General features: G+C 48.0%; 1 protein-coding gene across 1 annotated transcript in view; it reads right to left on the bottom strand.

The window, feature by feature from the left end:
- The window catches only part of LOC114696234 (cell migration inducing hyaluronidase 1), a 158,700-nt gene that overhangs the window by 46,932 nt on the left and 98,149 nt on the right, over window positions 1–13,619 (bottom strand). Inside the window, exons 7-11 of the mRNA XM_028873827.2 lie at window positions 11,848–11,918; window positions 10,708–10,803; window positions 10,145–10,266; window positions 7,026–7,158; window positions 6,077–6,268 (exon numbers count right to left, since the gene is read on the bottom strand). Of these exons, the coding sequence (XP_028729660.1) occupies window positions 6,077–6,268; window positions 7,026–7,158; window positions 10,145–10,266; window positions 10,708–10,803; window positions 11,848–11,918 (614 nt within the window). The remainder of the gene's footprint in view (window positions 1–6,076; window positions 6,269–7,025; window positions 7,159–10,144; window positions 10,267–10,707; window positions 10,804–11,847; window positions 11,919–13,619) is intronic.

Here is a 13,619-nt window from a genome sequence, read left to right as displayed (position 1 = left end):
CAGAACCAGATACCACAAGCACAAGAGGAGAATGAACACCTTCTCTGGGGGACAGACACCAAGGTACTTGTAGGCTAGACCCAATAGAACCCAGAGGGTCGGGGGAAGTGGACGGTCCTTCTCATACTCAAGCTGAGAGTTTGAGAGATTCTGACTTGCTTAGTCTACACCAGCACCACCCACAAAGACAGCCTGTGACAATGGATTCCATGCTGTTCAACAGGGTAGTCACTAAGCCCATGTGGCTTCCACACTTAGAAATCTGTCTCCTGGAAGGAATGGGGTGAAACTTTATTTAACTTCAATTTAATGGAAGCAGCCACCTGTGGCTGGTGGCAGCCACATTGGAAATCGTGGACTTAGACATTTGATTTCTACAACTTCAGACTAGTCTTCGGCCTCACACATAAAACAAGAGCCCCCCGAAGCTGAGGGTCTCACAAAGAAGGGACAGGTGAACCTGTAAAGTTCTGGGATGTCGTGGGAAATGGCACTCATTCTGGGCGGGAGGAGTTAAAGGTGTGGAGGTGTTTATAAGGTGCAGTGGGAAGGTGACATTGAAAAGGGGGGGGCAAAAACACCAAGCGGGGAGTTCAACTGTCATGGCCACATCAGAGGTGCTGGGAATCACACTACAGTTGGCAGAATTTTGAGAAATATTTTAAGATGAATCATATATTTGTCACCCCCATCTGTTTCTCATCAGCAAACCCTTAAAATGCAAAGAGAGTTGTTTTCTGGAATTAGGAGGAAGGAGGGTCCAGGAAGAATGTGTGTGTCCCTCTCTACAGGAGGAGGTGACCCTAGCAGAACGCAGCAGGTGGGGGGAGAACGCAGGTGCAGATGGGGGTTGGGCAGGGGGAGTCCGCACTCTCTGTTAGTGGGCGATGGAGAGCTTTGGGAAGGGAAACAATGGGTGCCTGCTCAGGAAAGACGTGGACATCCGGACAGACAGACATGCATGCATACTCATCCCCACCTGGGGCTTTTGTGACACTACTTACCAAAAGGAAGGAGCTGTTTCCATGGGGACACAAAGCTTCTGAGCAGAGTGGACGGTCCACTCCTAATAGGCAGTGGGAGGCTGAAGCAGAATCCTTCAACGCCAAAGCAAGGACTGGGAGGAACCGTGAAGGGAGTCTAGCATTGTTTCCACTCATACTTCCATCCTTTGGAACTTGGTCCCCCGAGAGGCCCCCTGACACTCTTGGTCCAGCCTGAGCACATTCATGGGTTATTAGTTGGGTCAGTAACATGCTGTCAGGAATAGTAGCCCTTGACATGGACCCCCAAATCTCTGCTGTGTGAGCCTGGCATCTCATGGGTCCTTCAATCTCAGGGTTACGTTGGCATCCACAGCTGTCCCGTTGGGACCTGTTTAAAGTGAGATCTCCTCTATGGCCCTTAGGATGCTCATTCTTGGAGTTCAGGTGAGGTCTAGGCTGCTCAGACCTAGGGGAGCTCCTACTTCTACTTCCAGCAAGGGCTGGAAGTCAGGCTTCTCCCATCCTGGATAGCTACATGCTACCTGGAGCCGCAAGAAGTGACATCAGCTCAAATGATCTGCTAAGGGGGCACCTGACATCCCAGGATGCTGTCTACCATTCACTGTCCCATTGGCAATCACCTAAGTGTCTTCCTATAGATGCAGATGTGGGAAGGTCTTCCCTGCTAGGGGACACCCAGCAGACTCATGGACTTCAGTGGCTTCCTGTGCACTCAAGCACAGCTCCTGGTTGTGCAGCCTCCTCTCCCCTCGGCAATCCTGGGGGCTCTCATGGTCTCCCCTGGAGCCTCCCTGTCCTCCTCATGGCTGGAGCACCCCTCCTCAGGTGGTGTGCTCACACGACTTCCTTTCTAACAATACTTCTCTTTCCTAGCCACCTTGTCATCGTCTCCCAGCTCCCTGCTTAATCTTGAATTACTCAGGGCAAGCGCCGTGTCTACTCCAGCTGAGCTGAATCCCTTCTCCCTGGGCCCAGCTCCTTCTTTTGTAATTATTGTGCCTGGAGTCTTATTTTTAAGACTCTCTGATGGATGCCATTCTCCTTGCTGGGATGCAGCTTCCCTAGGGGCAGAGAATGGTGTCCATCTTGCTCACCATGGCACCCAAAAGGCTGATGCAACTGCCTGGTAGATGTTATATGCTCAGGAGCCACTGGGTAAGTAGATGAAAAAAATGTCCCATTCTTCTTTCTGTCCCCACAAAGGTAGACCCTAGGGTACCTGCCCATCCTCAGGGGAGGAAGGTGCACTGTCATCCACAGGTGTGGCCCCCACCCCTGGAGCCATGGAGATCTCCAGAAGATAACTGCAGACTGCCCCAGACTTGAAAATAATGCTGGCAGAGGTTGCTTTCTCCTCCACAAAGCCATGGACCTGCAGGTCCCGAATGGCAGAGTTGGCGAACTGAAGCACACAAGGTCTGTCTGGCCTTTTGTATTCAGTCATACCCCTTCCGTCCTTCCCATACTGAGGATCAGCTACTAAATCACTGCAGCCCTGGCTCAGCAGTCAAAGCACTTGCCGCACAAGTGTACAGACTCAGATCAGTTCCTGAACCTGTGTAAAAGCTGGTTGGGGTTAGCAGCTCACCTACAATTCCAGGGCTCAGAAGGTGGAGACTGGGGGTCCCTGGAACAAGCTAGCTGGTCAGACTGGCTGTGTCAGCAAGCTCTAGCTTCCATTGAGAGACTACCTCGGTCAATAAGCAGGAGAATGATGGAGGATGACTCCCAGTATGAACCTTGGGCCACCACACACATACATGCACATCCCCCGACCTGTGCCCAAACACATGTGAACATCCATATACATATGCACACTAAACACACATACGCAGAAGAAGAAGAATTATTGTAGCTGGTGTTAATAGTCATTGAAGCTAATTAGGTATAGTAGCATGGGCCTTTGATCCTAGCACTTGGGAGATGGAGGCAGGATTGTGAGTTGGGGCCATTCTGGGCTATATTGGTGAGTGGGGAAACAGCTAATAACTAGTTGCCTGATTCCAGAGTCTGTACTTTTTTTTGCCTCTGCCCAAAAAGACAAAGCCAAAATTGCCTTTTGCGAAATGTATTCACAGAATATGCCCAACATCTCACCCCCTTCTAATATTAGGAGTTAAACCGCCGACGCCCCCACCCAAAGAACGTTTGCGCAGTGTCAAGTCCATGTGGCTGTGTCCTGTGGATGATGACTATGAGGCAAACTCCTCAAGCTTAGGGCTAAGAGAAAGGTGACCCTGTAGGTCTGTCGCCTTCCTTTTCTTGAATGCAGATAATTTCTCTGCTCTGGCTGCCAGGAAGCTTGAGATAACCTGTATGGCTAATGTCAGCCATTTCTGCCTACCTGTTTCTTTACTTTGTTACTTAGACTTTTATCACCTAGATATTGTTTCCCACTTCATTTCTTTCTTTTGGATATCAGATTGATCTGGACTTATTTATAAGGTGCCCCCAAGCCTTTCTTGAAGAATGTGAAGAATGCAGTGGTTCAAACCTTATCATTTAAATAGGAGATCTCTTACCTTGCAAACTTCTCTATCTACACTTGACCTGCCCACTGCTACTTCCTTCTCTTTCTCTGGTTATACCCCCAAATTAGCATCTCACTTAAAAGGTGTGCTTTGCAGACTCTAGTCCTAGAATTGGTGCCTTGGGCTTCCAGCTGTGTGCTGTTTCAAGCACCCAACACAACCGGCCCATTTTCCCCAAGGACAAACTCAGGAGCTAGAACTCCATCCTGACTTCTCACTTCACTAAAATGAGGCCAAAAAAGACTGTTTTGAGTTTTAGTTTCTGAAGCCTTATTTCTAAAATACTAGACATTTGAAATATACTGGATATGCCTTCTCAGTGCTCAATTTTCTCATCAAGATTGAGATTATTTCCCCAGGAAATTGCATGTGACAGTCTGAACAGGCAGAATTGAGTCCCCTCCCTTTCACAGGTCACTCTGGTTTTCCTTTAAGAAATGATCCTTTGGGCTGGAGAGATGGCTCAGAGGTTAAGAGCACTGGCTGCTCTTCCAGAGGTCCTGAATTCAATTCCCAGCAACCACATGGTGGCTCACAACCATCTTTAATGAGATCTGGTGTCCTCTTCTGGCATGCAAGTGTATATGCAGGTAGAACACTGTATATTTAATAAATAAATAAATAGAATCTTTAAAAAAAGAAAGAAAAGAAAGAAAGAAATGATCCTTTATGGACTTGAGGCAGTCTAAGGATTGTTAATGAAGGTCCTGACCTCTCTGAGAGGTCACCAGCCCAGTCAGATGCCCTCTCCCTAGACAGTGGCTGTGCAGCATGTTGTTCCAGGGACTCAGCATGCTTCCTAAAGATGGTGATATCTAGAGATGTTGCCCACTGCCTCCTGCTGCCCAGGCCCTCAAAGATGCCCTGCTCTGAGTCCTTTGTAGCTTAGTTTTTTAGTATCTATTTTTTTCCTCTGATGTGAACAGCCTGTCAATCAGTTTCTTTCTTGTTTCAGAGAGTCAAATTGGATTCTGTTGCTTACAATGCAAAGATATACATGCATATTTTCCATGATCAACTGACCAACATTATATTTAAGGTCTCTGTGGTGGTTCTAATAGGAATGGCCCCCATAGGCACATATATTTGAATACTTGGTTATTAGGGAGTGACACTATTTGAGAAGGAATAGGAGGTGTGGCCTTGATGGAGTAGGTGTGGCCTTGTTTTAGGAAATGTATCAGTGAGGGTGGGCTTTGGGATGTCTCAAATGCTTGAGCCAGGCCCAAGGTCTTTCTCTCTTCCTGCTGCCTGCCAACTCGGATGTAGAACTCTCAGTTACCTTCCCAGCACCATGCCTGCCTATGTGTTGCCATGCTTCCAACCATAATGATAATGGACTAAACCTCTGAACTGTAAGCAAGCCCCCCATTAAATACTTTCCTTTAAAGAGTTGTCATGATCATGTGTCTCTTCACAGCAGTAGAACACTGACTAAGACAGTCTCTTTTGCTAACAATCTATAACTCTGGTAATATCATAAAACATAAAATATAGGACACCTAAGTTAAGATTCAGGAAAAGAAAAGAGGAAACTCGAAAGCAATGCAAAGACGGAACTTAAAGTATTGAGGTAGGCTTAATTATTTTCAAGCAAATGTTCATTCTATCGTTTCAACCTCAGTGAGAAAAATAGGCTCTTCTGGCTATTCATGTTGAGCTTGGCCATGGGCTGTGCTCAGTATTGACTGTGCGTTGGCCAACAGACTGTCATGAGAATGTTCCAGTTTTGTTTGATTTTTCTGAGCTCATTTTGTTTTCTTTTGTTTTGAAATAAGGTACTACCTTAACGCTCAGGTTTGCCTGCCATTCACTATACATCCCAGGCTGGCCTCAAATTCACAGCAGTTCTCCCTCCCTGCTCTCCCAAGTTCTAGAATCCTAGATGTAGGCTAGTATGCCCAGTGTGAGCCAGTTCTAAAATCCAGGCTCTAGAAGTTCTCCATTCTCCCGTCACCTCTATAGGAACATTCAACCTCTGTCATGAGAAGAATGTGTCTCGGGAAGACTAAGAATAGTATGGAGCCAGCCTGAGCCCAGCTTCCATCCTGGAGCTAGGCTCATCCTAGAAAGGCTTAAGGCCAGAGCAATGATAGTGTCCCCCAAAGGAGTTAAAGAAAGCTTTGCCATGGGCCTGGGATGCTATGAGGGCTAGCCCAATGAGAAGAAGTTAGATCACTGGTTGCACGACTTTGAAGGGAATCCTGGGACTCCAACATCTTCCTCTTTCTTCGCTTCCTGGAGGCCATGAGATAAGCAACTCCCTCCACCAGTTGCTTGCCCGGTACAACAGGGCTGACAAACCATGAGCCAAAGTAGCCATTTCTTCTTAAGGGAATTTATTTCAGGTATCAGTTAGGCTGCCTGCCTGGACAACGTGTAGATGCATCAAAACGGAACAAATGCTTGCCGTGAGAGTCTCATCATTTTCTCTGCTACGCGGCATTCTGAGACTAGCTCACAGATACAGATCTCCCTTTCACGTGAAGTCTACCAGTGCCCAGATTCATGCAGCCTGGGCAGAAGGGAGGCGCCTACCTGCCACTCTGACCTGCGTAGAGGTACATGCTTTGCAGGAGAGCACTTGGAACTCTTCTGCCTGGTACATGGAGTAGTCCGTGCTGGCGACGACCAGGGTGTCTCCAGGCCTCCAGGACTGCACATTGTCCACCAGGCTCAGGATGGTGCTGTTTACGTTGGTGTCGATGCTGACCGTGAGCTTGGGCCTCACTGTAACCCAAAACAGGAAGGACTGAGATACGGCCCTTTGCCCTCAGCAAACATGTGGCTGCCCACCTTTCCCCCTCCCCTCTGGAGATCGGTAAATGCCAGGTGTGCCCTTCCAAAACCCAAATCACCAGGCTCACTCCATCTCAGTCTCAGTACTTACAGGTTTTTGAAGTCAACAAAAACCCAACCAAAAAAGACCCATTCATTAGCTCTGGGCAGAGGAATTTTCCACTGACTTCTGAGCTGGTGTTCAATGTGCTGCCTCCTCACCACACCCACTTTGCCCAAGATGTAAAACAAATATAGACCTTCTCCACTGTTATTTACAGTAGCCGTAAGCACCCACCTCCCCAAGTCCATCCCTAATGACTGCTTTCTGGAGATGCTGATTCTAGAACAAACCAGCCATTCCCAGTCCTTTCTAAGGAGGACTGCCTGGGGAACTGGGTTTGAAATAAATAACAGCACCAGAAGAAGCAGAAAGTCTGTGTCAGCCCTGTCCATCAGCACACTGCATTCCTGGACCATGCCAACCCCTTCTAGAAAGGCTTATGACAGGGCAGAGTGTTGCTGTCTGCTTCCAACTCCAGGGACCGTCTGGCTGCTCCTGCATTTGTACCTAGACCGCTCAGTGACATTTCGATACGCAACATGCTGACCCAGCCATCCCATTTCACAGTGCATAGCAGCCAGGTCAGAGATCAGAGCACAGTTGCATTTCTAACCCAACAAGGAGCCAGGATATCTGCTTGCTTACCAGATTTTCCACAGAGGAATCGCACTCGGTAGCTGCGGCAGGCTCGGCCCCGATTGTAGCAAGCAAACCTGTAATCTTGGCCATTTTTGTAGACAACCTCAGTGCTGAGGGCAACTCCATCCATTGTTGTGGCCTGAGAATGGAATGGAAATTACAGAGTCAGGGTACGTTTTTATGAAGAGGGAAAGCGCTGATTAATGTCCACAATTTATATTTACGAGACTAAAATTGTCCTCACTGCAAAACTATTTACAACAGCCCAGGACTTATTATCTCAGTTGTCTATTTGAGTTTTGCCATAAGAAAGCAGTGTTAAGTCTTGGAATGGAGGTGGAGTGGCCTGATTTCAGGGAGAGAGTCAGCTGAGTTTGTGATCTAGTAGCAGGAACATCTTGCCTGCACCCCACAGTGCTTTTTGCTTATCATTGTGTGAACATTTATAAAACATCCACCACACGCAGGCTCTCTAATGTGGCCCTTCTTATGACCATCCTGCCACCATGAGTCCATGAAAGGAGCTGGGTCAACCCACAGGTGCCCAGAAGGCCTTTTACATCAAATCAGGAGTTTCAAGTCTCTGTACCCAGGTTCAACCCTCAAAGGCTGAGATTTGATAGGTTGAGGCTGTGGCCTGGGCATCAGGACTTTAAAAGCTGCCCAGGTGAGTCTAACAGGTAGGCAAGTTTGGAATCCAGTCTCTCAGCTAAGGAGCGAAATGCTTGTGGGTATCCATTGCAACCTCATTATGAAGTGGTGGTTGGTTCTAGAGATAAGAAAAACGGTGCTTGAGGAAGATGAGCACCAGAAGAGCCAGTAAGTGGCAGAGTGGAAAATGAAGCCCCAATTCATTTAGCATCAAAGCTGCTCCCATTTCAGCTTTCAGGTGTGCCCAGCCTAATGGCCTCTGTTCAAATATCCTACCCCCACACCCCACTGCATCCTTGAAAGTGAGGTTGAAGTTGAGTAGGGATGCCAAGCAAGAAGCTACAAGGGCAGGGCACAGTTTAGGAACAGGCTCAAAGGAGGGTGGTTCCTGCCAGCTGGGGCTCATCCCAAAGCCAGGGTGTGTCCCTCTGCAGACTATGACTGTCATTCAAAGACATGCAATTTAGAATAGCACTGTGGCCATCTTTGGCACAGAAACCATGGAGACAGGGAGACAGGCTTGGATCAGGAAGGAAAGTATCACCAATGAGAGGGAGAGAGAGAGAGAGAGAGAGAGAGAGAGAGAGAGAGAGAGAGAGAGAGAGAGAGGCGGCGGGTAGGGGGAGCACTAAACTTTTTAGGAAAGGTTATTTGGACCTAATGGAGCCAGCTTTGTCTTGGCTTGAAAGGAGTTCTCCCAGACATGCATGCTAAAATTCAATCCAAATCCAGCTCTTTCCAAGTCACATTCACAGCCATAATTTCCATGGTCTCTGCTGCAGCTGAGACCAGGTTGTGAACTTGTCCCTAAGGGAACTCACTAAGGCCCAAAGGAATCATCACCAAGTTCCAGGTCATCAACTGTCAAGCCCTGCTCCTCCGATCTCAGAACCCCACAGAGCCAGCTCCATCTTCAGCAGGAGCCCTGTCGCCTTGACAACAGCAATGGGCCTTGGATCATTACCCATTAGAACCGGATATTCATCATGGGACAAAACCCAGTAATGATTTCAGATGAACTGCTTAATTACAGTGCTTTCTCTTTTAATGACCCCAATCTTGGATAAGAAGAGTTTAAAAAAAAAAAAAAAGATCTATCATTGCTAAATGGCAGGCATCTTTAAAGAAACATTATTATTAGCCATGCTTGCAGATAATAAAATGCGTAGTAATAAATTATCATGGTTAACATGAATTAAAATAATTTGGAGCAGAGCAGGGTGTCACTTGCCTGTAATCCCTGCACTCAGGAAGCAGAAGCAGGTGGGTCTCTGTGCTACCCTGGGCTACACAGTGAGTTCAAGGTGAGAGCCTGTCTCAACCCCCTCCCCCAAGTTTTTGAATAAACTTTGTAGAGGGCATTCAGAGACTCATGTCTGGCATCAGTAAGTTCATGGAACCAGGTCATGAGGGGACATTTATGACCCCTATTTTTGCGCTGAGCCACGAAGTCAAATCATTTGATGGACATCTACAGGCAGACTGTGCCCGCAGAACGAGGGCATGGGGTATAAAAGGGCACTCACTCTGAGGGTGGTCCAAGTACAGAGTGCACCCTGAGGAGACTCGCCACCCAAAACCCTGCACTGTGGGTTCCTCACTGGAGACAGCCCACAGCTGTGGAGGGGTACCTCTTCAGCTAAATCAGACCTTTCTGGCTTCCAGAAGCATTTTCCTGGTCACCATCTCTGTGCCAGCTACTGTGGGGGGTGACAATGACAATCTCATTGCTGCTGTTTACTTCCCTGTGGCCTTCTCCAGTCCTCTGGAGGCCACAGATATCTGTCCCACCCTGTCCCCAGAGAACCCGATCATTGTCCATGTGGAACAGGTACCCCAGAGCCTATGTCAGATGCAGTCCTGGGCAGTGGGGGTGGTACAGCCACTAAGAGGGTTTCATGAGAGCCCTGAGATCTGAGGAAGTGAGAGGCGATGGGCAGCTATGGGGGCAAAGACGGGCATATGCAAGGATCTTTTGTTTCAATGTGTGCCCAATGTGGCGGTCACCTCCTCCTCCAGGTAGAACAGACTCTGGGTGGAGACCCTGTCAAGACTCTGAATGCTGACTTCCATATACCTTAGTAGGGAGCAGGGCTGAGGGAATACTCTTCTTCTGGGCTGCTGGGCATGGGCTACCCTTCAAATCCTATGTGCCCACTGTGTACTCGAGGGCCCAAAGGACATCAACAGATGTGAGCTGGGTGGGCCAAGCAGGCCCCTTGTGCAGTGGGAGCTCTCTCAGCCATGGCTGAAGAAGCAGAGTAACAATAGAGACAAGGAACTCAGAGGCAGGCGCTGGAGTCTTAGCTTAGGACAGACAGGAACCTTTGTCTCTGAGGTGGGACTGATATAAACAATCTGCTTCAGAGGAGGAGACAGACATTCATACCACCTGAGTGACAAGAAAAAGCTGTGGCCCACAGAGCCCTCTTCAAAGCAAAGCCTAGTGGACTCCCTGGCTGTGAGGTTGGTACCTGTATGTCAATAGGTCGAGTGCAGATTTTTCCTGGGTAAGCTGCTCGGAGATCTGAAATTTTCTCCCCACCTTTGCCCTGAGGCACCTTATCGTGGTTGAACCACTCTGTCCATTCCACATCTAGGCAGAAAGCAGAAACAAGGTCAGACGGGAAAGCGCTCTTATTGACTGTTTCTTTTTGTAAAGGCAGTATAGGTTTCTTGTTCTTACAAAAGCGATGAGTAAGATGCAGAGAAACAAAAACCCATCCATAAACCTGCCCCCAAAGGCCATCACTACCATGGCTGCTTCCCGAAAGCTTCTACGGCCAACACCATGATCTGGCACATGCCAAACTAAAAGCCACAATCCCCTGTGGAGGAGCAACACAGAGAGATTTTAACCACTGGTGAAAGCTTGCTGACAATTCACCAATGTGGCTTGAATAATTCAGGACAACTTCAGTTGTGATTTCTTAGTTGAGGCTTAGTAATGTGCCCCTACTGGTATAAGAGAAATTCTTGCTATCCCTAGCCTGGGCAGCTGCCATTAGGTTTTACCAGCCTGTCTCAAACACCTCACCTTGAACCCATTCGCTGGTTGAAGAAACATTGAAATGTTCACCATGCTCTGTCTGGAACAGCTTGAAAACCCGGGCGGCAGCGGAGCCTCTGTGACCTGTCAGAGTAGACCAGACACTTGAGTGAGTAGGTACTCCATGATGATGCTGACCTTACAGCAGAGAGGAAGCCCTCACACCCATAAATCTTTGTTTTTGATATTTGTTTTGTTTTGAGATTGGACCTCATGTTGCCCAGGCTAGCCTTGAGTTATATAGTCAAGGATAACTTTGAATTAATCTTCTTGCCTTCACTTCCTAATTCTAGGGATTCATCCAGTGTGCATTACCAAGTCCAGTTCACAGTGGATTTTTGTTTTTCACTCATGGCTCTTGAACCATCTCAAGGAATTTTACCACCACCACCCCTCCATCAGATTATTCTTGCCATTTGGAAAGAGGTTACATCCATTTTTTTCCTTTGTGTGTTTCAGCTTTGAAAATTCAATTGCAGCCTTCTGACAAATGGAGAATTGAGAGAGCCTGTTATTTCTCATGATCTGAGTCTGCCTTGGGATTAGAACAGGCAGCTCTCACCCCAACAACATGTGGCAGAGAGGCTGTATGATAAAGACCCCCTATAAGGCTGCGGGAGGAGCTCAGATGATAGAGTGCTTGCCTAGCATGCATAAAGCCCTCGATTTATGCCTCGATTTAAGCTAGTCAGGGGGGTGTAGACCTGTGATCTCAACACTCAGGAGGATCAGAAGTTTGAGGTCATTCCCTGCTATATATTGAAATTGAGGCCACAGTAGGCTGCATGAGACCCTGTCTTCAAACTAACAAACAAACGAACAGCAACAAAACCTTTCTATGGCATCTGGTCCATAGTGTTCCTCGGGAGGCCTCCTCCCAGCTCTTAGCTTTTCTGTGTCAGGGAATACTTCTTTGGAGATGTTAAAATTCTAGGGAGAGATCTATTTTCCTCCACCGTGGACCTTTGTCACTTTGCCTCATAACATAGTGGCTAATGAGCCCAGACTCTCAGCTGGGGCCTTGCGGGTGGGCAGCTATGTTCTAAGAGCAGCCAGTCACTCACAACCCACAGCCTCTGGTCAGGCAGACACCGGAGGGGACCAGGCCTCTCACCAACCATACATTACCATGATATTCAATGTGGTCTTCTACTGAAGAGGCGGGATTTCCCTTCACAGTGATGAAGCTCCAAGGGTGCCTGAAATCAACAACAGGAAGTCAGGTTTTTCACACACTGGAACCTGCTTCCGGGCTGGCAAGGTGAAGAAGGGTCCGAGAGCTGAGTCTCCTTAGCTGCTGGAGGAATTCATCATCCACCCATGGGCTTCTTCTCCCCACAAAACCTTACTTTGCAAGCACAGGTGCCTGCTTCCTCACCAGCCAGCTAGCCTGGGCATCTGCTCCCTGGAGAGGGTTTGACTCAATGCTGGCAAAGCATGGGCATGAATCACAATTAAACAAACAAGCCAACAACCCGACCGTGCCGCCCGCCAAGCCCAATTAGATCCTGCAGCAAATACTGGAAAGGTGTGCCAACACGGGTGATTCCACTCATGCCCATTGCCTCCGAAAGATGAACTCAAGGAAAATGGCCCAGGACACTGTGACTGGCCGCTTAGACACCTGCCTTGGATCTGAGAAAGGAATGAAGTATGTTGGCCTGGTGATGGGGAAGAGAGGAGAGGAAGGTTTATGGTTTGGGAAAGTCACATACCCCTTTCTCTTTGAGAGTGTGTACTGCTCACAGGCAGGTTTTCTTAGTGGTTTTTGTCTTCCTAGCATGCTACATGTAGTGACTGGGGTAAGGACTCCACCTGAAATTCGACACCCTGGCTTATTGGACATGCTATAATGAAGGGAACTGAGAAATGGCAGAGATGACTAACTTTTCTCCCTGAAGTGGGTCTGAAGCCCTCACCCCCATGAGAGAGGTGCCCTCTCTAGAGCTGAATGAAAAGGGATTCTGGGAAGAGCTCTAAGTTCATTCACTACAGTTGGCTTATTCGAGAAAGACTCATCAGATATTTTTTCATTTATTCTTTAAATTTCATGAAACTTAGCACAAAAATACTCAGGTTGAACTATTTGGATTCTTATGGCTTCCATTTCTCTAGGAAGATCCTGCATCATGTAAAACTTAACAGTGAAATCAGGCTGCTTTTCTTCCGAGAACCAGCCTCTTGCTGAAGACTCTCCCATCCCCTGAGAATGCAGCAAATACCTCTTTATGACAAAGCAGAGGATCTTGGTGTGAGTAGCTTTAGATTTTGCTTGGCCCTCTTGTCTTGGGGAGACGTTGCTGAATGATGTTCAGCTGAGGTTGAGGATTCAGCCATGTCACGCTCTTACTTAAATCTTTGACTGGCTCCCTATTGCCCTTGGAGCTTATCAGCACAGAGCCATTGACCCTCCAACGCCAACCATTCAGGCTTGTCTCTCATGCTCTCATACACATCACGGCTCAGTCTTCCCTCACTCGTTGTGAGAGCCGCATGCTCCCCCTCTAGAGCCGCTGGTTTCACAGCACTGTCTTGGCCTCCTCCCAGCTGTGATCCTGCTCTCTACTCCCCTTGCCCACTATCTTGCTCTCTCTCATGGGTACCATCCATCTACATCTGCTCATGCAAGCTCAGCAGGCCCAACCATGTGAGTCCCACCAATACCTCCTCACTAGTTCCTGAACAAACAAATGAAGGGTCCCAGTCCCAGCACATCTACCGATTTTAGATGCTCAGCTCTTGTCACTCAAACATACAAAGGAGGTGTGACTGTGTAATTCCTGCTTGCTGGGGCCAGGATGAAATGTGGAGGTCCCCACTGTGCCACCGGCTCTCGTTTATGCAGAGAGAACAATCACTAACAGTGCCAGGCAGAGTGATAACTGTGTTACTCATATTAT

This window comes from Peromyscus leucopus, chromosome 1 (genome assembly GCF_004664715.2).
Source record: "Peromyscus leucopus breed LL Stock chromosome 1, UCI_PerLeu_2.1, whole genome shotgun sequence".
NCBI lineage: Eukaryota > Metazoa > Chordata > Mammalia > Rodentia > Cricetidae > Peromyscus > Peromyscus leucopus.
The sequence above is the reverse complement of the archived record's forward strand: the minus strand, read 5'-3'. Positions and strand labels throughout refer to the sequence as shown.